We start from the raw sequence: 24,981 nt of genomic DNA, 5'->3' as shown, positions 1-24,981 counted from the left end.
GTTTGATTTCAGTTACTCCATTCTTGCTGGACTTAAGGGATGGTATGGTATAATAAATGAGTCACCTGTATTTTAACCGTCTATTGTGATGAAAGCTACTGCATATGCTATAGCCTAAGGTTTTGCGGACTGTTATGTGGATTCAGTTTAGCCTAACATTCGACGCCTTTTGTCTGCTATTGACAGGATGGCCGTTTAAATTAAATTTACAGGTATGTTCCATATATTGCTGTCTTCAAACGGAAACCTCAACAGCTTCAAAGGGAACCTCTAAGATTTTGTTTGTAGTAGCCTCAGTTAAGAAAAAAAAAAAAAACTTCACACCTCTCGTTACTTTTAAGAGAACATCAGGATTAATTATTTTCCGCCAATATGGCCTAATGTTCGAATACTTTAGATTGAGAGTGCTAGCAGTACAATGTGCTGCAATCGGTAAATGTTTCACTGTAATCTAGGGAGTAGTTTTCTAGAAAAGGTGAATCGAACATTAAAGAAAATGCATGCTGGCATTTTGACAGAAACGCAGTTTCCACTTTTATCACAAGGGTCAAAAGGGCTCCAGTGTGATGCATGCCATTTCTTGCTCCCTTTCTATCATCCTCGACGTCTATAGGTGAGCTAGGACCGAGCTAGGTGAGAAGATACATCTCGCACAATGCACATATGCTTTGATGCCATGTGTTTTGAGAACAACAGAACGTCATGTTACGTTTTGATCATTGTCCACTTCGCATGCGTTTTTTGGCATCTTGAACCCAACAACAACGTGGGGAAAGAAGAGGTTATGAACATTTGCAGTGACAACTAAACATACACGTCATAATTACACTGATATATATATATATATATATATATTAGTATTACGATATTATCGGTAGATACCCGAGAGACGAGCCGCCGCCAGAACGACGACGAAGTGGGTCTGTGCCCTTGGCGCGAGAAAATGTCGGTCTGGCGCTCTGGCTCCAGTCCAGTGTAAATAGCTTGTAATGTAAATAGCCTCTTCCGTCTGTATCTTTCTACACGTAACATTCTGGTGGAGGTGCGGGGTAACAATATATATAACACGTAACATTATATATATATACCGGCGCTAAACTTTAAACATCGATCTTTCATTGTCGGTTTATCCTATCCATTCCCTGCCACCTGTGTGTGCAGGCTGGGTGTAGACCATACGTGGCCTAGCTGAACGGGAGGAGAAGAGTTTTTTTTTTTTTTTTTTCTGCAGCTGTTCACTGTGTTCGCATTAATCACTGTTAAAAGGCCACGATGTCGTAGCTTGTTGGTGTTTCTTTCTCATGGACGAATTCACACTCTATGTGCGTAAGGTTTTTGTCCCGTCAGGTGTTTTTAGCAGCTGTAGCCCTGATATATCGCCACCTTTGTTTGCTTGACCAAGCTGGAACGGACTTGCGCTTGTATGGCAGGGCGTCGGAGAGGAGGAAGTGGAGGTCAACGTTTGTTGAGCAGAAGAATGCAGCAGTACAACCTATAAAGTACTGCGGAAGTTGTCGCGCGAGCGTAAGTACGTGCAAGAATAATGCCATTTTCTTTATCGACCCCGCCATTGTTAACATCACTCGCTGCTCAGCAACAAAATGTGTGTTGAGCAATAGGCGGAACTCGTCACCATCGATAAGCTCAGTCAACGATCACAACTGTAGAGCAATTCTACAAGGAAAGGCATTCCCGGTTTTCTTAATCCCTCAATTGGAGTATCAACTGAAGCAATCGAGCATGGGAGGCACTTACTCCATCTTTATAAAACGATCCACCCCAACCGCCAAAAAGATTTCGGTGTGCGAGATCGGCGAAACAACGAAATTGCATCGTTGATAACGTCTCTTCCTCAGAAGTGGAAATTTTAGTGTATTAATCTCCGTGCATCACACTGCATCCTCATCATCACTGCATTACAGGTTCACCGACGAAGGTGCGCCAAAATTTAGATATTTCTCGGATTCCACGAATAAAAAAAAAAAAGAAAAACTTGCGCGCTTGGCTATAGGTTGCATCGCATGTGAATATTTCTTTCGGTAACATGCCTGCAATTTGTCACCTATAAAAAGTACTCCAAAAGTAAGCGCGTAGTTAGTTTCAAAGGTGAGGTGATAAATCGTGCAGTCAGCGTGGATTATGCGGTTACAGTAAAGGGCCGATACGCTGCACGTATCGGACAGTTTCGGTGTTAAAACAGTTTTCTGCGTTTAGTTTACTTGCGGATCAAGTTCTCCTTCTTTCCTATGATTCTAGTCTTTATGGAATTGGCAAATGCGGGGCAGGACTGCTCTTTCTCGTGTGCGTTAAATCGAGACTCCTGATGTTTCTAATCGAATACATGTATGCTGCCGTTCGCCCCGACTGGAGCTCTCTTTTCTCGCTTTCGCCTGGCACAGCCTACTTTCTCGCTGCACCACTGTCTGCCTCGCGCCAGGGTCATTACGAAAGTTCCGTTTCCATTCACGTCGGTGCAGCTCGGTGCGCGTATTAATGGTGGGACGGCCTACGCAGCTTGTTCTGTGGCCGGCAGGCGTGTCCTGCATAAATACATGGACTTGGCATGGTCGAACCTTCTTCTTTTGGCCGGAGTTAGCGTCTGAAAGCGTGAAGGCTTGCATGTGTGCAATTTTCTGTGCCGTTTTTTGGATACTTCCGCTTCGAGCGAGTGATTCGATCGCCCAGTCTGCTGCAACTTGTGTGCTCATCTCGCGGCGTGCTTGTTCCTTCGAGATCGCAAGATCTTTGCGTAGACATTCCGCATTTCGCGCTCTCATACCAAAGCGCATGTAAAGATCTGCCGAAATGTGCAGCATTAACATTTGCGCTGTAGCTTCTCGTTCGGTGTTGTAAGCCGGAGTTAACTGCAGGAGCGCGCGTGTTGACGCTCTGGTTCAGCAGCGTATCGTATCTCGGAGTCGTCGTGCGACTCCTTGAAAATCCGAAGTGTCAACTGAACTAGAGATTAATCAAAGGGCTGTTGGAAGGCTATAGCTTTAGTGGCGCACGGGAAAACAACAAATGATGCAGTGCAGGGAGACATGGGCTGGGCGTCCTTCAAAGTACGGGAGGCCGAGAGCAAGATCTGCTTCGAAAAACGACTGGGGAATATGAGGGAAAATAAAAGGGCAGCTAAGGTTTTGGGTACCTATTACTGCGACTCGTGGTCGAGGACGAGAGACAGACTCTTGGAGTAGCGGTGCCGAAGAGCGCACCAGGCCGACGGGGCGGCTGGTGGCGACTCTCTCTCTAACGATGGGCCAGTTCTGCCTTGAATTCCTTTGGCAGGTACGAAGCGAGGCGGGTGCTGACATCAACCGCTTCGCCTTCCTCTTTCTTCGCGGGAGAAGTTCAAGCTGCATACCACCGGACTCCACAGCAAGGGGTCAGCAGTTCTTTGGAATTCTGAGGGCCGTCAGTGAACTCCTGGTGGTTCTCTGTGCCCCCGGACTCCTCAGTTCGACCCACGGAAAGGGTTCGGCAGTTTCCTGGAACGTTGCAGCTTGTCACAAGGGCAACCACTTCAGAAGAACGAGGGGGGTGGGGGGAAGTAGCGCCCGTTGCCTCGATTATAGGCACGCAGTGTGGCACAACAATTTTCATTTCATTCAGATGCACTGAATTTCGTTCGCGATCAGTGACGATATGTGCCGAGCGTGAAACAAAGCAGGCGTCTTCGACACCCCGGCGAATGGTCGGGCGCACACGTGGATGACCGTTCCTTGTCCACCGGGCGCGTCAGTGTCCGTCACGCGCCCCTCCGGTCTGTTTCGGGGCCGGTCTGCTTCCCGCCCGGAGCGGCCGCGCTGGACGCCTGTCGTTGATCGGCGGCCGGAGAAACGCGGCCGGAAAAGGCGGTCGTGGGGGATGCGCGTGATCGTGCACGGCAAGCGGCTTGTTCCGGCATGCCGTGCGCGCATGGTTGTGGGCGAAACGAGGCCACGTCTGTCGCCGCCAGGAAGCTTCGCGCTGGCCCGTGAAAGGCTGCCCGGTGCCGCCTCGGCGTGACACTTCGCTGCGCCTCGCGGGGGAAGCCGTGGCGCACTGTCACTCCGGCCGCGCCCCACCACGCGCTCTATAAAAAGCCACGCCGGAAAAACGGCTCTGCTGAAAGGGGGACGAGGTAATTGCGCCGCGCTCGAAAGTGGGCTGTAGCCAGGTGTGCGCGAAAGAGTTTCGCGCGCTTTCGTAACCACCGCTGCAGACTCTTTTCCTCGTAGCAGCGCCTAGTGGCCCCTTCTTTTCCTGGCATTATATCGGCTGGTGCTTACGTCACGTGTCTGTAGCCTGCGGGTTTTGCGGTTTATCGCGCTGCGTATACCGGAGTTCGCTTTTGCTACCACAGTGTCACCCTGTCGCTTACCAACAGTGCGTGCTCTTTTGAAGTACGTTATTGTAGTGTACGGTAACTAGCCTGTGCTTAGAACTGCCACAATCATGCTGCCGCATTAACTTCGTCATGGCTTGCTACGTCTCGTGCGATATTGTTGTGCTGAAGGATATTTAAGTGGTGAGTCACGACGTCTTGATTAGCACTTTTTTCCTCTTACACAAGGTGACTCGCATCAACACATTCAGCTGTCACACCACCTGAGAAACAACGTTCAGACATCGACTAGTGGCAAGGTTGGAAGGAGCAGTGTGCGGTGTGCGGTAGCAGCGAGCAAGCAACGTAGACCAAATCGTCTGCTCACCTGCTTGCTCACAGCGGAGCTAAATGGATCGTTTTATCGAAGGCTGATGGAAATTTAGCTGTCTACAGCATTGAGGGTTTTCCTTCACTAGCGCTTAGTTCAAAGTTGTGTTTGTATTTGAGGGGCCCGCTCCTTCTCGCCCAGCAACAAGTATTTTTGCTCAATGTAAATTGCTGGTATTGATCATTCATGTTTATTTGTATGCGCGGTAAGAATTGTCGCGAATTCCTGAGAGCTATGTTGTACCATTTGCGCAGAATTGATTGAATTGGAGCTAGAGAGGAAAATATTTCTGTAACCTTGTTTTATGCTCTACGCCGGTTTAACAATCGAAATCACTTGGAGGTATTGCTGGTACGCGTTCGTCATCCACTGTGGCAGCGCGCCGTTTGGTGGCATTCTGAGCGCTCTTTCATACTTTTAAGGTCGCGGCCTCTACAGCTGTATTAGGACGAGTGCGGAATTCGAAAAACGCCCATGTATTTAGATTTATGCTCACGTAGAAAAAAAGAAAAGCAATGAGGTGGTCAACGTTAATCCGCAGCCGGCCTTTGCGGTGTCTCTCGTGTAGCTAGCCCAGGCTTCTCAAAGTAAAACCCCCTTTCAGCTGTATCAAGAACTCAGTAAATGAATTTCTTCGTTCCCAGTTGGTGTGCGTATTGCACTGCATTGACTAAGTTATGGACGCAGAATTGTCCACTTTAGGCTGCAATGCAAAGACGGTTTCGGCGTTTCACATGGTTTAGGCAGACCTCGGAGCAGCAGCTTCAGAGAGGCGTTGCCCGCTGCACGCATGTCTGGTGATGGGATTGGTCGTGCGCCCCCTGTCACGGTGTCTCAAATTCGGCATCCGCTCGCCGCGTATTGTTGGCCCAGCGAGGGCGCTCGCATTGCCCGATCATCCTGTCGTGGGACAGGCGCGCGGTTTGGACTGGCGGTGAGCGTGCGGTCGCGTTTCACGTCCTGCAGCAGAAGCCCGCCCGGCATCACGTGGGAGGCCATATGAGTCGGTTTCCCTCCGGTCTCTGTCCTTGCGCTCGCTGTGGGAACAAGACGCCGCGCAGAAAGACGACGACTCCAGCGGCGAGAAGATGCCGCCTGCCGAACACATCTTCCCAGCGACGAGCCGTTGAGCCCTGACGTCACCGCCAGAGCTTGGTTCGTATTACATGACGTTCCGCAAAGGCTCCCTCCTTCGTGCGAGCAGAGGAGGCGAACCTGTTCGGCGTCTCCTGTCGTCCGACGTGACTTTGGTCCGCCGCGCCGTTTCTAGCGGCCGGGTACATCGGACACCTTCGGCAGCAGTCACGTTACCCCGTGCGTTTGAAGGCGCCACGATGGCTTCGCTCCCTCTCTTGCTTCCGCTGTCCTTGGCTGGACCGCACGTCTCGCCGCACCGGTCGGTTTTGAGCCTGTGCGCCGGAAACAAACGGCGAGAAAACAGAAATACAAGTAATTTAGAGAGGACAATCCGACTGACGCCGTGACTGTTCTCAGCAGTGTCCCTGCCTGTTTCATAGTACGCTCAAACGCCCATGGCTGAGCGTGCGCATTGCTTTGACTCCGCTGCAGCCTGCGTGTCGCTCTTCTCCGCTCATCTGTTCTCGCCCGTCTCTGTCACGTGCTGGCCATTTCAGTCCGAGGGTTTCTTTTTTTCTGTAAACGTGGTGGCGGTTTCTCCGCGTCCTCCCTTCGTGTACAGACCTCGCCTGTCACGTGCTTGGCAGCAGCGATGCCACGGACGCGTGCGTTCCTCATCGCGTATGTGCGTTCTCTGTAGCCGCCGCTTGGAAAGTTGCAGGATGTGGTGGCCGGCTGCCTGGTGTTAACTCTATACCGAGTTTGGGGAAAACGTGCTATCAGTGGGCCATTTCTTCCGCTTCGACTGACGACTCATTTGCCACTGCTTCATCGAGTGGATCACAGTGACTATTTTTCTTTTCTCTTCAACTTGCGTTTTCTTTAGGAACGAGGTGAGACATGTTCAAGGTTATATGCATATAAAAAAGCGCTTCTGAGCGTTGGGAAACTTGCGTGGCTAATCGAAGCGATTGGGCTATAATGCAGCTCCTGGAACGCTCCTATACTTTAAGTGCTCACCAATGAGTAACGCCCTGAAGGCCTCCTCACAGCAAGGCGTAGATGCGCCTTACACAGTTACGCAGCATTCATGAGGACAACTGAATTTACTCACAAAACACACGACGTTCTACTGAACGCAAGGGGCGTCGCGCCATCAAGCGCTGAACGTTTTGCATTCTGTTGTGTGACCCAAGTGTCGATTGTTTTGCAACGCGTGCATAGCGTATTAAGAAGGGGCGTGTGGAACACAATGCGTTTATGCACATAATTTATGCCTCATACAGCAAGAACAGTAATATACTCGCCGTCTTAAGATCGTTGTTTTAATATCCTCTTCAAACATCAATACCGCTCAAGGACATAATCACTTTTCAAATCGTCTTTATTAACAGACTGATACACTGCTGAAATTGTTTTAACAAAAAAAGAAAACAGGAAAAGAATGGCAATTTTTGTATATGTTCTCTGTTCTCGTAGATTGTTTTTCTGTGATTTCACCAAAATAATGATTTTTTCTGTATATTTACAGAAAAAAATTTGCTATATGGTTTATTACACTAAGGGAGTCCCACATTACTGCAGCTTTCTTGAAGTTTGAGCGACTCAAATGTTGGAATGCGGCTATAACAAATTATAAATGTACAGATAAGCACGCTACGTAGAACATACAAGATGTGGCCACCTGACAAGACACCCGGCACTACGCGACAAAACCAAGAATCCACCCTACGAATTTGTCTGAGTCTGAACTGGTCCTGATTAGAGCCCTGTCTTGTCCAGAAACTAAGTCCAATTGGCTCGCGGAAACGAGATCTGGTTGCCTATACTTGCGTGGCTGCATAAGCTGCAGACAAATATTGATTGAGGGTTGTGAAGAGATGAAAAAATCAGATTTCGTCCACAACTTTAATGACAAATTTTTTACCGTAGCATAAAGGGACTAATTTCCTCTAAAATTGATAAAGACCATGTTTTACCATAAACCGAAAAGTCATTTTTTTTAATAAAATAAGATCTGTTTCTTCCATTGAAAGAAATTTTCTGTAGTAAAGATACACTCCCGCCCCCTTCTATTTTGTTTACATACCTCCCTATGTCCGTGGAAAATGGACCCATCTCCACATGTTCCCTGTCGTAACAGAGGGGGAAAAAAACAACACAGCCTAAACATAGGCGAAGGTGTTACATCGCGTTAGGTGTACGTGTACGGCTTCATGCATTTTCATGTCAACTGGTGGTATTCTAAATGCACTTGAGCGTTTCGTCGTCTGTGACGCCACAGTTACTGTGCATATCAAATTGGTTTCAATTTTCACGAAAGCTGACGGGAAGAATATGTTTAAACGGCTTCCATACAATTCTGCATGGATTTGACTTCAAAATTAAGGAGGATATTTTACGCAAACTCTTCCAAGGTAATCTTAAGAAGGACTGAAAATAATGCGCATTATAATTAACATCGGGTAGCACGTGGATGAGCAAATGCTTCTCCGTCTGTGAATTCCCCGTTCCATGCATGTTCCCTGGATGCCGCGGACTGTAGCAGTGTTTTTTCTGACTATGGTGAGGCAGTTATTAATTAACGATGGTTACATTGGTGGACTAGAACGAAGGCCCAACTTGGCTGGTTTCGCATTCTTTCTCTGTATGAGGTCGCGGGTTCGATCGCGACCGCGGTGACCGCGTTTCGATGCAGGCGAAATGCAAAAACACTCGCGTACTTACGTGCAAGTCACATGGAGCTCAGGTGGTCGAAATTTAGCAGGAGCCCTCCCGCAGTTTATTTCTTTCTTTTTCTGCACAAGACTGGTCCGAACGGGCTGTAAGTTGTGGGCACCATAGTATTGGCATGATGTTCAAAGATGCATTTAAAAAATGAGGTTCCTTCTTTCCTCTAATATATTTTCTCCCCAATAAAGTCCGGACAACATCCTCGAAGTGTAGTCTATCGGCCGATCAGACTTTGTGCTTCTCTTTAGTTCATTTTCCTTTCGGAGGTGTATCCTCAGTCTGTCGGAAAATTACGTTTATATAGTTACTGCTGCGCGCAAGGTTGGTGAAAGCAGAGAGTCTGTGTGCGAAGCCTTCGCAAATATTTTCCTTGTCCTTCACGGCCTTTGTGCTGCTGCCCCCTAAGTGTGCTCAAACACTTTGGGGGCGATGGACGTTGTCGGGGTCTCAATTCATAGCTCCCTTCATGCGAACATACTATAGGTGTTTTGTTTTAGTGGTAATACTTATTAAAATGCACTTCTGTCATGTCAGCTGGATCACTTGTAGAATGCATCGCAGGCATAAATCGCGGGGAGATTTTTCCTAATTACCGAGGTTACTTTGCATTTTTTTTTTTACTTTAGGGCACATGTCTCAGTTGTGGAATTGAAACTTAACAGTAATGAAACCAGATCCATGTATGTAGCAGTAATCATACGCCCATGCATAAATCATAGGCGTAGCACCTCCTTCGAGAAATATGTCCTCAAAATCTGGGTCGAAATGCATTCGCGCTACCTTATCAGCACAGCCTTTTTTCCACGGTCTCTTAGTTTAAACACTCAATTTCCTTTAGGAATATTGCCACAAATAGGTAAATAAAAGAAAACGGAGCACAAACTGTTTAAAACTCTGCGCCAGAAACGTATATTGCAAATAAGCTCGAGGTCTGGGCGAACTGGTGCACGCTCGTGGATGACGCAGCATGGAGGAACGGAGGCAAACGTATTGCAATCCTGTAAGCTGCATCGATTAGGTCGTATGAAGCGGACAGATCGGATGTATTCGCAGCTTGCGTGCAATCGTTACATATCGTTTTACTGTTTACGGGAGTTTCTCAGAAGTTCTGTTCACAAATTACTGGTAAATATCAGAGTGGTGTATAACGTAGCTGTTCTGTCCACATTACATGTTCTAATTGATATGGTTTGCAGAACTGGGGTATATTTTTTTGACGTTTTGTTTCAGCTTTCCGATTTTCGGTAGTTTCTGTAAAAAGAAAAAATGGTGACCTAATTCAATGAACTGCTCCTTTAAAATCAATGGATTTTAATTAAGCAGGGGCTCACAATGTTTCTTTCTTTTTTTTCTCTTGTACGTTCTCCCGGTGATTCTTTTTAACTTGAACCCCCTCCGTGCTTTTTTGCAAGCAACCCGGCTTGCTTGCACCTCTGATTCGTTCGCAGGTCGTCAGTTCGATTCCCAGCTCAGTTTTCAGTCCAAAGTCAATTTCGCTTGCAAGTCTTTCAGGCTTAACATATATGGGAAAGTCGCATCTGCAAAGCGAAAAGTGATCATGTCGTCAACGAATTCCTCGGTGTCGATGCCCCAAGCAACAGCATTGCCCTTATCCGCCCCGTGCTTTCGTTCTTGCGGCCCTGCGTGTCAGTGATAGTGCCTGCTGACGGCCACCTGCAACGGTCACTGCCATCGCATAGCGAAGCGATCGCTCCCTGGCCTTCTTGGTCGAACTTTTCCCCTCCTGGCCGCCGCGCGCATCGCGCCGTTCGAGGCCTCCTCGGTGGAGCGACGGTGCCCACGCCACGTCTGTCTCGGCGCGCCGAGTGCTCGCCCCCCTTGCCCGCCGTCTGCGAGGCCACGCCGCGAGGAGGACAAAAAAATGCGCGGCGTGTCCGCCGGGAAGGCCCCGTTTTTCCCGCTGGAGCAATTAAGCCGTTGGCGCTTGTTTTCTCCGTCTCTTGCACGAGCACGCGCGAAGGACGGACGCTGCCGCAGGTTGCGCGTCGGTGTTGCACGTGCGCCAGCCGACGGCGCGCGCGAAGTTTCCGCGGTGTTCTGCGTTGCTCGCTGGCGGCGTCGGTCGTATTTTCGCCCGGCAACGGTTCTTTGCGCGGATGGCCCGCTGGAAATTTTCGTCCGTGTCCCTACGACAGTACAAGGCGCCTTGTTTCAGTGACCTTAGCCCAGTCGTCTTGAATGGGGAGCAGATACCAAAAAAAAAAGGAAAAAAATAAGAAAGGAGGAAGAAAGAAAAAAACACCATAATCTAGACTTTCTTCCCGTAATATCTATAGAATTTCTTCACGTACCGTGCTCTTGACACACGATTCTTGAAGCCTGCGTGACACGATGCTCAATTAGTCTCTGCGAGTATGCACTCTCAGACTGCCCGCTAACCTCAGGCTTTCGGTCTCATTAGCCTTTACAGAAGGGCACGTTAGTCACGTGATCCAGCTGTCGGGGACTGTCCGAGGTTTCACTCGACAGCACCGTGACCGAAAGTCACTCTTTTTTTGGCTGCCTTCATCTGCTCGTAGATAGCGCCCCTACCCAGCGAATTCATTAGCGTGGCCTCCGAGATGGTGCAGGTTCGAAGGCCACGTCGCCGACACAACCATAAAGCTTCCCGAGTGGAACGATGGCAGCCTAAGTGCATAGCACGTGTTCGCAAAGCGTAGTTTACGTCGCGTTCTCACTCTTCGTGGCACTTCTGTAATTAAGTTAGCGCATTGCCCGCGAGATTCAAGCGGAATTCCCACACGAACGTATGTAAAATCGCGATCCACCGCGTCGCTGTTCTCGCAGAAAGCGCCCGCCGATATCCTCAAAGCTCATGAGACCTTCTACGAAACGCCTGACGCGGGCCTAGGATAGAGCTCGTGTACACAGTCTACTAATCATGCACGTCAGAATTGAAACGCTTGAACTTGACAACAGAAGGGATCAGCATATGTGAAGCAATCGGCGAAGCTCCGATTGTATGCGACTCCAGCTACTAGGGTGAAATAGCCACATGGGATATGATATGCTTCCTCGCACACCAGTTTCAGTCGCCTGAAAAGCGAAATCAACCTGTTTACTACACATACAGGGTGTCCCAGCCAACTTTAGCCAAAAATTTTTAAAAATATGCAACTACTACGTAGCTGGACAGAACAAAGGTGTAATGTTGTTTGCCGTCGCTTGGAGATAGTCAAAGTGTTTTTTTTTTCATTCTGCCTAATTGACGGTTTGCGAAAATGCTATTGCGCATGCGCGAACACGGCTGTCACGAGCGCCCTCAACATCGTTGGATACGATAAGCAGACGAACAACCAATGCAGCCCTATAGCGCGCCTTGAGAAACCGGTTTGTGGCGGTTTTGATCGCGGTATTTTCGTGAAGAGGTCGGCTACTTGTGTTGCGTATTGTGCACAAATTGCTTCACTAGCAAACGGAGCACGAGTTTATTTCGGTTTCCGTCCGGGAAGAGCTATCTGACGACGAAATGAGCATGGATAAGCGACGGCCGGAAATGCCATCAGAGCACACAAGTTGCTCGCTCCTCGCAGAGCGGGTTCTCAACGGGCTACTTGCGGCAACTGAACTGTCATATGCCAGCGCCGCGAGGTTACTTCAGCCTGCTATGCTTCGAGACGCCCTTAAGCGCCGCCGCATCTAGCCGGAAAGCTCAAAATGGACGACGACGGACAGAGCTTGTGAAAGCGCAGTGGTGTCACTCAGAGTGATGTCGAAAGCGCGCCTTCTATGACAATCGGTGCCCAGCAGTATACGCCGCTGAAGTGATCGAAACACACCACCCGAGGCATGCAGTTGGTGTCGCCGACGCACAGCGACCACCGTGCGACGGAGTTGGCCTGGTTTGCTCTTTTCTGCTGACTGTGTACAGATATCCAAATCTATTTTCATTTAGCCTCTTAATATCCGTGCATGCGCTAAAGAGTTCACAAAAAAAGTATGCGTTCAATTGCTAGCAAGTTATAGTGCATGCAGTCAAGAGAACGGCGCGCCGTTTGAGACTTTCCTGTATTTACCGTACGCTAAAAAGGGCCGTCATAATAAGACAACTCCGTGAAACTTTGTTGCAGATGGGACGGTAAGCTCTCCTAAGCGGAGCATCACGCTCGACCCGCTGCCTTTGTCGGCAGCCACCGATCGCTCGAGCCGGTATATATAGGCCTATAGCTCATGGATGTCCAAGCAGCACCCGACGACGCTTGCAATGAAAACGCCGCGAGTCATAAAGCGTTTATTTTCGTGAGCATTTTAGCGTCTGGACAATTATGCCGCAGTTAACTGAACACACAGTTGGTTCTCTCTATACTCTGTCGGCACCAAAGAGCAAATAAGGCCTTGCACGGTGGTCGCTGCGCGCGGCCAGTCTGCGAAACCAAGTGTGGACACTCGGCGACACATCGGCGACGCGTGTTTCGACGACGTGCTCTTTGTTGAAGGAGTGCATGTCGCTCGCATCAGGCCCGTGTTCGCATCAGCAGCCTCCGAATATGCGATAGTTTTAACGTAATCTTCCCTCAGCGCCGAGCCTCGATGAGCCTGGCGAATAGTGGCGGTTTTAGAGAGCAGATACTGCCACACGTGAACAGTTTGAATGGTACGCGTCGAGAAGTCGGAGGTCCATGTCATGTACGAAAACTGGAACGGAGTGACAGCGTCTCCAATTATTTTTGCCGCAGTGGAGCACACACGTGGCTGCCGCGGCAGAGGCGAGGCAGAAGCCGAGGAACGAAACTCGCTTTCTAACCACATACTCTTGCACACAGAGCGCTGCAGCTTCGCCTGTTGTGCGACAGGTAGCGCCCACTGTTTTGGAAAGCGTCAATTCTAATGACCTAATTAGTGTTAATTAATTAATCAACTTCTCAAATGGCTTACTTAGATGAAAGGTGCCAATTAGAAAATTGTAGAGTGACATGAAAAACTCCCGACACAGCTTGATATTGCTCAATACGTGCTACATAAGTGTTTTTTCCAAGCGTGAAAGAAGCCCGCGAATGCACGCAAAATTACCGCGCGACTGACCGCTTGAGGCACTTTGCAAGTATTCGCGGGCTGCTTTCACGCTCGGAAAAACTCTTTTGTGCAGCATGTATTGAGCAACAGAAAGCTGTGTCGGGAGTTTTTCATATCACTCTACAATTTTCTCATCGGCACTTTTAATCCAACTATAATATTTGAGAAATTGATTAATAATTGAGACTAATTGTGTAATTAGGTAGAATGAAAAAAGATAGTTTGAGTATGTACAAGCGACGGCAAACAATGTTACCTTTGTTCTCTCCAGCTACGTGGCATTTGCATATTTTAAAACTCCGGCTAAAGTTAGTTGGGACACCCTGTATAACAATGAGCATAACTGATTTAGCGAAATGCATCAAGAAAGGCAAACACATGCGCCTGATCGTCGTGTTTGTCTCTTAAAAAGAAAGCATGGAAGACTAAAGCTGCATCAGTTGCACGGCTAATGGAAAGCTCGCGTGATGGCACACCAAGCACCGATGTAACAGACGCGATAGCTGAGTGCACAACACTATATATTTGCCGTCTGGAACGCGCAAAGTGCGCAGGAACACATGGCTCACAACATGGAGGCGAACGCCGTGCGCGCACTTTTTCAGACAGCCGTCGTCTGCTAGCTGTTTGCGCTGATCCGAGAAAAAAAAAAAAAAAAAAAATCTGCTGACAGCTTCGAGAGTCCCGCGCACAGTCCGGACCTTCCCATCCGCGAAAAACGAACGCGATTGTGGTTGCTCTCGGACAGATATACGCGGAGCTTCCGAGGCTGTTCGAGAAAATCGAATGCGAAACAGCAGTCCCAACAGTCCGCGACTGACAGTCGAAGAGGCCCAATATGTCCCACCCTGTCAACGCGCAGAAATGATATTTCGCAGTAGTTCCTGCGGCGTATAAAAGAGAGTTATGGGTTGCGCAATGCTAAAGCGTGCGTGCAACGTCACGGTGACGAAACTCTGCGCTTTCCACGCACAGGGCGAGCAAGCCATGTCCTACATTCCAACTCCATAATAGTGCAGCCCTACATACTGCCCAACTTTTGGCCGCTATGCTTTTCTTGCTCGCGGATTTGTTTTCGTTCAGTGACCGCGTGTTAATCGGCAGGCCCTTGCGATACCCATTTTGCAGGGTCATCCTCAGGCCGTGAATGTCATCCTCAGGCCGTGACATTCCATCGCTCATTAGAGCGTTACTATTGTTCGGTTTTCTCTGCATTGACGTGTACATAGCGCGCGTCGCGTCTGCGTATTGCAAACTGGGTATTCAGGTTACGGAACATATTTCAGAAGTGCAGCTGTTCAAGCATACAATGAAACGCTGTCTGCGCCGCCCCCTATCTTTTTCTTATTTCTTTTTATATTTATATATAACCTTGTTGTGGGGGGGGGGGGGGGTCGTTTTCCGCAGTAGCGTCACTGAACTCATATGCAGTGTTACAAATTTTCCTCGCCACTCGTCTTCTCGTTTTCTTCCACCACTTATAGCGCGGCTCTTAGGCACAGCGGAGGTCGTCATGTGCGCTCACGCTTTAGTTCTTGGTGTCCTATCTGGCACGTATACGGTGAGAACGGGAAGCTGAGGGCAAATCAGCATGGTACTACTCTAGCAAGTTGTATGCCTCGTTATTTTTTCGTGCCTTTCAGCAGATTACATTGTTTCGAAACTTTCTGTCAGATTTGAAACAGAACAGCGTGGTGTTCACGGGGACAAGCAGGGAGAAACGACACGGACGAGCGCTGACTTGCAACTGAAGTTTATTGCTTGGAACGAAGCATATATAACTGCTCCAACCAATAGAAGAAAAAACAAAAAAAACAAGCTTGTCCCCGTGAACACCGCGCTGTTCTGTTTCAAATATGTCTTACCAACTCGCCCAAACGTCTGTTTTAACGAGTTCCTGTCAGAGCGGGGAATAAATGTTAAATTTGGAGTGAAATGGAAGCCAGGAAACGAGGCAGTATTTGGGGAAAAAAACGTTGGCCTACGTTCTGCGGGACAGCTGTGCAACGAGAGCGAGCATCATCTGGTATTGACACACACACACACACACACACATACACATACATACATACATACATACATACATACATACATACATACATACATACATACATACATACATACATACATACATACATACATACATACATACATACATACATACATACATACATACATACATACATACATACATATTATATATATAATGAGGGGCAGCCTTCGCACGTGGCCTGGATGTAATCGACCAATGCAAGGTAGCACCAAGCTACGCGTACTCCGCCTCCACTTTTGTCGTGTTTATTTTATTAAGGGGGGGGGGCGAGATAGAGCACTGGGATGCTGGTAGACATGCGACTCAATCGCCCCACATGATGTGCGGCAGTGTGCGCTTAAATTCTTGTCCTTTTTCACATCTATAACGTTCCTTTTTTTTTTCACTGTCATCTGTCTTGGCACCGTGAGATATATGGTAAAACTGTTAATTTTTGTAACCAATTCAGCATTTTGTTCTTTTAAGCTTCCTTTTAATTTCAGTGTATTACCTCATTCCTCCGCTACTGTTGCTTTGTCTTTTTTTTTTTTTTTTTTACTATCATACTTGTTTTTGAACAGCAGGTCCGGATACAGTCTTCGACTATGGGACCTACTTCTGTGTACTAAATACATGTAGCGTTACTGAACATTTAATAATAAGAAATTCTGATTCGGGCAAACGATTCGTCAACTCTCCAGTCGTGCGGTTCTTCACGCTCAGTTTACCGCGCCAAGGCCAAGTTGGAGAAGGAAGTGACTCGCGCTCCTCAGATACAAAAATGAAGAGCTAGTCTTAACCGGTTCCTACGGAGATCCCCAACGTGGGCCAAGGTTCGCAAATATTTCAAGCTTCACTTTATGTACTACTGCAAGGAAATCCGTTAGTGGAGATACGGGTCGAAAAATTGCAGTTTTGTTTTGAAAACTTTTTTACCTTCTGATCGCAAATTTAGGCTTCAACATGCTATGCCCATGTAAAAAAAAAAAAAAATCGAGGCGCTTTTTTAGCCAGAGGGCTGCTAAAGATTATTCCGACCGAGGCATGGTAGCTCTAGGGGCTGCACTTTTCCATTCGTGCTCGGCTGGTGAGGCTACAACGCAAGTTCTATCTAGACGGTGAGGTTTTCTGGTGTAACAACTAGCTATCACTATCCCTCGCTGAGCAGTCCGAGCTCATTTTTTCATTTTCAGCAGTGCTCAGGCGAAGGATATGCTTCCTACACGAGAGGCTGGCGGGCAAAAAGCTCTCGTCTCGCTGCATTTGGCGCAAAAACCAAAAGCGCGGCTGAGTCCTTCAACAATGAAATTTGGCTCCGGTGCCCCAAAACAAGATTTGCTTCTGCCGTGTTCCTCAGCTAACATTAGCCAAACTATTTGACGAGGGCGAAAAAAAAAAGAATAAACATGATGAAACGCAGTAGGCCATATAATTGCATATTATCAGACCTACTGTATTTCGTCTTGAGAAGTCGGGGAGTCGTGTCTTGCGCCATTTTTTTTTTTTTTTTCGGTGAACGGCTTGTCTAACTTTGGCTGATACGCCCTATATAGATAGCCATACTGCGGTTCAACGAAGGCCATAAAAGCTTTCAGGAGGTTCTTCTGGAGTTGGGCGCCCGTCCAACTAGGGAGTTCGATTCGCTCTGAGCAACCAGACAACCAGAGAAGAATCAGAAGAATGTCTGGAAAGCAGACAGCTGAAGCTAAATGTCGTCGTCACAATGCAGCAAAGTAAGCCTGCCTGGAGAAGGAAGCTGGCAAAAGTTATAAGGGTACCGCCCAAGCAGCAGGATTAATTCAAAGATTTGCACTTCCACTGGAAAAACTTGCCAGCGTGCCTAATAAATATCGTGCAAACTGATAGTTTGCAGTATTAAGCATACTATATATATATATATATATATATATATATATATATATATATATATAATTTATTTATTTCTTTATTTATTTATTTTCTTGAGCTGGTGTTGCAATGCGTGTGCGCAAAAATTCTTGTACCTAATGCAACTAAATATCAGCCAAATTGTGCACGCACATGTGCAGTGCATCATGTGTAGAATGCAAGTATGTAGGCCCTATTTTGATTTGCAGCAATATTGGTCATGTGCATTTAAGGAAAACAGTCATCAGTGGTCTCTAATAATAGCCGAGATTTAATTTTTTGAAATAAAGCTGAAACATTTTTTTTTCGTTCATTTGCAATTTTCTTGTTTAAGAACTGCAATATACTTTATGACTCTCCTAGGCATGCTATGTGAATGCCAAAGGTTGAAGAAGAGGCCATACTTTTAGTATTTCCAGAAAGCACAATAAAAACATACGATATCTAGAAAATGAAAACGTATGCAAAAACATGAGATTAAACTATTTTCTCCGTAAATTTCATCCAGTTGGCTTTATTGTTAACGAAGACGGATTTCAAAGGAGCATCCCCGCTTAACAAAAACTCTGCTTCATTTTTTTCGTATATTGAGCTAGGAATATTAATAAGCCTCTGGATTCCAGCGAGTGCAAAAGAAAAGCGCGAGAAAACGTTCGTTGCTTGTACTGCTATTTCGTCTGAGCATTTCCATATTTCTGAAAACCCGCCGATGCGTGGTGCACGGTGCCCTTTTCAGTGAAGTGCACGTACTGCAAAAAAGCCTATTATGCCAATTTTCCCTGAGTAATCAGCGGTGACTTAACGTGAGTGGGTGAGGGCTGTGTTGAAACCGTCGGGCAGTTTTATCACGTCGAATGTCATAATCTGCAGTTCATTCATTAGACAAAAGTTCAACTGTTGCGCGCCTATTGGGCGTCCCGAGACTTCAATGGCGCGTTTTCCTCATTTTTTTTTTCTTGCGCAATTACTTCTATACTTTCTTTCCCAACGGACGCATAAGCAGCTCTCTACGCTGACGGCGTCGCGCGCTCCCTGTCGCTGCGTGGCATTCCTCGACGCGGAGCCGACGACTGCAGCTGTGCTCGGCGTTGGCCAACCAGACGTTCTCTGGTTTCTGGGTCATTAACCGCGCGTGGTCCGGGCCATGGTGCGTCGCCAAGGTGGGCTGTATGGCGTCGCGGGCGGAATGCGGCACCCTGGTGCGGCCAGTTATTGATTGGCTGCCCGCGCTGATGAAGTGTAGGGTCATTGCTCTCTCGGCGCGCGCCGGTCGATGGCGTCCCGGCTCGCCCACTTCCCCCGTTGCTGCCCCCACTCTGCGAGGGGCGCTCGAGCGTGGCTCGGCGACCCCGAAATCGACGGCTCGGTGGTGGTGGTCGAGAGGGGTGGGCAGGGGGACCCACTTTCGCTGGCGGTAACCGTGTTATGTCAGCGCGTGCTTCCGGGCCGGATGTCTTCCTTCGATGCCTTCCTCGTTCTATTTTCTGCACCCGAGTCGCTGCCGCGCGACGGGGCGGCCTCTGCACGCACAGAAGGAAGCGGGCGACCCGCGTGCTTCCAGAGCCTTGAGCGCGGAACTCTCCCAAGGTTGTCGCGCGCACATTGTGGGGGCACAGTTGTCGGCGGGTCAGGGACCGCGAGCCATTCGGGCCGGAGGGGGTCCGCTGTATAGTGGGTGCTAGGGCAAGTGGAAATGCTTTGATTTGAGGCAGTCGCACAATCGAGAGCGTTTCTTTCCATCACCCGTAAATGCCCCTGTTCGTCTCCACCGGTGGAATTTGCGCCCTCGCCACTGGTGAATTTAAAGGGGAGAGAGGAATAGCCATGGTTTTCCCCCCTCTCTGAGACGAAGAACAAGCGATCTTATAAATCATACTCGTACATCAGTCAAGCAAGCACTTCTCGAAAGCGGTCTGATTCTATAGTACACAATTATAAATGTATCCCTGGCGTGATGCTTCGCGTGGCGCGTGCTTCGGAGGTTCAGTAAAGCTCGTCAGTGGTCCGCATCAGCCTAGCCTGTTCAATGCAGCCTCTAATGAAATCGCTGGTGCTTCCCCCCCTTTTTTATTTTTATTTTTTCTCACATGCACGGCAGTTCACATGATCAGAGACCAAGGGTTAGCGATTGGCCGCGGTCCTAATTTTTCACAATAATTTTTGTCTACAGCCAGTAACTCTAGCGACTTCCGTGTTTAGGTTACGATGGCTTATTTATGTTGTTCTACTTTAGTATATGGTGCAGGCATCTGGAACCCTCATGAACCACGTATATACCCTATAGGTGTGAGAACGTGCAGGTTTGAACAAGCATACAATGAACAAACCCTCTGTGGCAGATCATGATTTCCGAAGTATTTTTGAGCGGAGTCGATGCACAGTGGGAGTGTATTTAATAAATTCTCGCAGACCGATCGAAGTTTATTCCTGCATGCAACGTCCAGTGTGGACGAATATAATAACAGTACATATTTATTCTGAGTTGCTTTCAGAAGCCTAGGCAGCTTTCACTCCAGTGGATTTTAGGAAGTAAATGTGGAACAGCCGCATTTATCCGAAGTCACGCGAATTTGCTCAGTGGAAATGAAGCCATTTGTCCGCATCTACTGCAACATACACGCTGCCGCACTTTCCGCATCTTTGCTCTTTTCTGTGGATGCGAAGAGCTCATTTGTCTCGCAAGCCTTCCGCAGTCACAGAGGTTCTTCGGGTAGGATTTCCCTCGAATCCATTCGCTTGGCAGACTGGACGTCTTGCGTAGATGAGACCTTTGCTTCCCTTTTTCTGCGAATGCAGCGTTGAGTGCTCTCGCGGGCCTCTGTGTCGAGCGGACCGCCCACGGAGCATCCTGCGATATTCAGACTTGCCTGCAGCACTGCGTAAGCTGTGACGTAGGCCAGCTTCCGCGAAGTCTGCTTCGATCCAACACCTTCAACGGCAAAGTTTTGGATGCGCCTGCCTGTCGCTGCCGTCGAGACATTGCGTCACGGCACCTTAAAACTGTGGTGCGCGCAACTAGCGATTTCCGGCGCACGAGTGCGCGCACCCAGGCTAGCTGTCGCGAACAGCAGCTTGCGAGCTGTTGTTGCCATGGCAGCAGCGGCGGTGTCTCTTCCTCGGCCCTGTTCATCGGTCAGTGGCGGCGTCCTCTCGCGTGCCGCTAATGGACGCAGCCCTTCGGGATGAAAGACCCTGATTGATTCTCTTGACCGCCCCTCAAGGACAGGGTGCCTCCGCTTCGCTGGTCCTAAGGGGGCTCTTTCTCGGTCACGCTGCTGGCGGAGTTCTTTTGATGCTGAAGGCGTTGCCACATCTCGGGTTCGCTGCCGCATGCAAATGCATGATCCGCTACTCTCTGGCTGGGCCTGCCTGGTGTCGGAGGGCGGCTTCGGTCGCTCCGTTTCTTGTCATGCTGAATGGGCCGCTTCTCGCCCAATCGCCGCATTTGAGCATTAATACGCGTGGTCAGTGCTTGTGCGCTGAATATCGGTGTCTACTCGATATGTCAGGTGTCCGCTTTGCCCGATATACTAGTTAGTGTCTGCAGCAAGCAATGGCCCCCGCCGCTATAACCCTTAACAGGCACTAGTGAGCGAATGGTTGGTATGGGGGCCTGATTGGTTAGTGCCTCTTGGTTTGCGAATCTCTCTCTCTCTCTCTCACTATTAAGCGGCTTGCGTACGATAGGGAACGGTTGCGTACCAAAATAACCCAAACTCAGCTTGAGTTCGTTGGTGTGTAGGGTAGATGACATCCGGTGACCCTGAAACACAGAAAGCCATTGCGACATATGGCAGACAAAGTGGCTTGTTTCGTGTAGTGTGGAAGGGGTCGACCAGCACATGCGACAGCGGCGGAACTGAACATGCACCTGAGTCTGCATAAAGCGGAAGATCAAAGACTGAGATGAAGATGTTCTTCAGCCAACAATCCGGGATCCCACATTCCTTTCCCTCCTAATCCTCAACAGCGGCCTAGAGCCGTCCCCTTCCTTATAATAAAGTCTTCATTCATTCATTCATTCATTCATTCATTCATTCATTCATTCATTCATTCATTCATTCATTCATTCATTCATTCATTCTAAATACTCTCAATCGCCGAAGCTTTAAAGAGGGGAGTGAGGTTACAATTGAAAGAGCAATTGAAAATTCAGAAAGTAAGAGTGGCGCAACATTATACAAGCGTTAAAAATGTAACACTGAAAAAGATTAACTATAACGAACAGTAAAGATGGCTTGACATTAAGCAAGAATAGTGTCTAGTAAACACAAAGGAAGGAGAAAAAAAATAAAGAAATAGAAACACCATCGGTTAACAATATGCCAGATGCATACGTAATTGAGATGCTCAGTGAATGCACACCACGCGAACCGATGTATATCTTTACACATACTCCAAGAGCTTCTCACCATTGATTGGGTCCACCGTCATCATACCAGCTTTCAAGTAATAGCTATCAGAACAAACCATGGAGCACTTCTATTTCGCCAGTAAACTATGCAAATCATTGGCCCAAAACGTTTAAAAAGAAGAGGTATCAGTTCTTTAAAACCGAATTAGAACGAAACGTTTTCCTTTTCGGGAATTCTAAATAAAGGTTAGCTGATCGCTCAATGTTTAACTATTTTTGTGTTTCTACTTTGAAGCTATATTAATCACGTGCCACCTTCCTTGCAACTGTGCCACCTTCCTTGCGAAAATAGCAGTCATATTCCTACTCTTTACTGCTACTGTTATTAGATTTTGAGCCCACAGAAGAGTTTTGCGAGCACGTGCGGAGATGGCTCGCCGCGTCGTTTGCTCAGTCCTCCAACCATATACGCAGATGACATCACCATGTGGGTGTCCAAAGGAACCCCGGGCATGGTGCAGGACATCTTGCAAGAAGCAGTGAACGCCATAGAAGAATTTCTGATTCCCACAGGACTCAGATGCTCGCCTACCAAGTCGGAGCTGCTCGTACGCAGACCCACGCAGAAAGGCCGCAGGCCATACTCGTCAGACTTCGACTATAATCAAGAAATTATCGTACGAACCACTTCGGGACACGCCATACCGTGCGTCGACAAAATCAGAGTCCTGGGTATGATCGTAGAGACTAAAGACGTCAATGCCTCTACGGTTCAGAAGCTCATCACCAAAACCAACAACGCTATTGGACTCATCAGAAGAATTGCCAATAGACACAGGGGCCTCAAGGAACATAACCTCATCAAACTCATACACTGGGCATGCACAACACCCTGGAAGAAATTGCCGAAGCCCAGCAGCGCGCCCAGCTTGCTAGGCTTTCGACGACCCCTCTGGGGCGCACGATCCTAGAGAAGCTAGGCTTTGCACAAGGACACATAGAAAAAGACTTTGCGGACCTCCCACGGGACATACGCGCCAGGATCACGGTCCGCCCTATACCCAGAAACGTACACCCCGAAAACAACAGGGGCAGACGACAAGCGAGAGGACAATTCCTTCTTACCCAAGCTTTGGCGAACCGTGAACGCTCAGCTTTTGTGGACGCGGCGGCATACACGGGAAACAAAGCTTACGCAGTGGCGGTTGTGGACGGCCGCGGATCCACAAGATATGCAGCCACGGTAATTGCAAGGAAGCCTGAACAGGCCGAACAGGTTGCGATCGCTGTTGCGCTCACCGACGACAATCTTTCCCATATCTACAGCGACTCCATAGCCGCTATCAGAGCTTTCCAGAAGGGCACGGTTTGCGCACAGGCTCTCAAAATTGTTTCAAAGAAAGAGATTAAGAAACACTTCATATACTGGTTCCCGGCACACTTAGGACCAAAGCTCGGCGACGTCCCCAACCTTAACGAGGCGGCACACGAGGCTGCGCGCGCGCTTACAGACCGCGCGGCTTCACCCGACCACTCGGAGAATAAGGACGCGCCCACTACATACAACGAAGTCACTAAACACTACTACCTACAACGCAGACAATATAGCACGCCACACCGCACGCTCACTCGAGCTCAAGCAGTTACACTCAGAATGCTACAAACAGACACATACCCCACTCAAAACAGATTACACCATTACATGCCTGAGCTCTACGACAAGTCTTATTGCACCAATTGCAATACATCCCTTAACGTTTATCATTTACTCTGGCCGTGCTCGCAAGCTCACGTAAACTACGAACAGGACAAGCGCAAGTTTGAAGAGGCAATCCGGAGCGAAGAACTCGCTCCCCAACTCTGGGCCGTCCAGCAGGTCCACGACGCCGCCAGGAAACTCAACCTCCCGGTTCCGTCGTGGGAGACGCCCACTCCATGAGAGCCCGAAGCTCTCGTGGCCTGCAGGACCTGACTAAAGTTGATTTCCTTCCTTCCTTCCAACCGCGCATTGCCTACCAGCCGCCTACTTTCTGCTCCGCAGTGGGCAAGTGTGGAAGTCCGCGCGTCCTCGTCTTACACCCAATTCCAATTCTGCAAGAGCACGCTCAGCTTAAAACTCTAGGAGCTCTTGACTCACGAGGCCAGAATCCTTGAAGGACAGTCGCATTGCGGTTTCGGCTGCTCTTCACTCATTTCACTCTGACCATGACACTGTGTGTGAATGACTTTCTTCCGTGGTGCTTGGCGTCTCTTACCGCAAACAAGTCAATCAACCTTCGCTTTTGTAATCGGCCAACTTGTCACTCTGGCTGAATCAGACGCTCTGACTCCCGCATTTCAAGGCCATTGTGTGGTGTATACGGATGCAACGGTCATTCCACAGGCAGAACGGATCTCATCCGTTAGCACAGTTATCCTGGATTTAAGTATGCACACACCTGATCCCCCGAAACGCCAGATTCCTTTTATTAGAACTACAAGTCATACTTGATGCCTTCGAGTGTGCCAGCCCGTAATCAAACGTTGCGGAACTTAATATCTACACTAATTGAATGGGCGCGTCGAAGAAACTCGAGATAGCTACAAACACATGCTAAATCTGCAAAAAATACGTTGACTAAACAAGTCGTCCCATTTCTTTATTGCAGTTCACTGGGTTCAGAGACATAGTGAGAATCCAACGGCCTGGCCGACCAAATGGCTCACTCGCCACCTTTAACTGATAGCCCACAGCTCTTCTCCAAGCCCACCAAGTCCAATTTAGGACGAAACGCGCGTGCACCGTGTGTCTCTTTCCTTCTCCGCAAGCTTTCCCGGGTGGAGCATCTTCAGAGGCTAGTGTGGCCCATGCAGCTGATGTCACCTGTGTTTGGGGATGTGCAAGTGGCAAGGCTGCAACGTGTCCTAAGTGCGCGGCACATTATTCTGCGGCCGATATTCGTCACCTTTAGTGGCTGTGCGCTGTGATGCAGGATGGCGCAGGATGGGTTAGGGAAACCAAAGCCGAATGTCCCAGATGATTTCACCGATTGGATACCAGACAACAAGTGCGCCAACTCATTTCTGCAGTACCTGTATCACACAAAGCTGCATGCTTTTATTTGATGCGCTTTTGTTCGTTTTCTTTTTTCCTCACTTGATATATGCCTTACTGCGTGTCCTCCGAA

General features: G+C 48.5%; 2 protein-coding genes across 5 annotated transcripts in view; one reads left to right on the top strand and one right to left on the bottom strand.

Annotated features, from left to right (window-relative positions):
* Positions 1-24,981, top strand: part of Kdm3 (Lysine demethylase 3) — a 284,403-nt gene that overhangs the window by 70,641 nt on the left and 188,781 nt on the right. The window lies entirely within an intron of this gene.
* LOC142565893 (uncharacterized) overlaps positions 8,520-24,981 on the bottom strand; it is a 171,399-nt gene continuing 154,937 nt past the window's right edge. Inside the window, exon 4 of the mRNA XM_075676474.1 lies at positions 8,520-8,596. Within this exon, the coding sequence (XP_075532589.1) occupies positions 8,535-8,596 (62 nt within the window). The 3' untranslated portion in view covers positions 8,520-8,534. The remainder of the gene's footprint in view (positions 8,597-24,981) is intronic.

Source organism: Dermacentor variabilis, unplaced genomic scaffold, assembly GCF_050947875.1.
Source record: "Dermacentor variabilis isolate Ectoservices unplaced genomic scaffold, ASM5094787v1 scaffold_12, whole genome shotgun sequence".
Lineage (NCBI taxonomy): Eukaryota > Metazoa > Arthropoda > Arachnida > Ixodida > Ixodidae > Dermacentor > Dermacentor variabilis.
The sequence above is the reverse complement of the archived record's forward strand: the minus strand, read 5'-3'. Positions and strand labels throughout refer to the sequence as shown.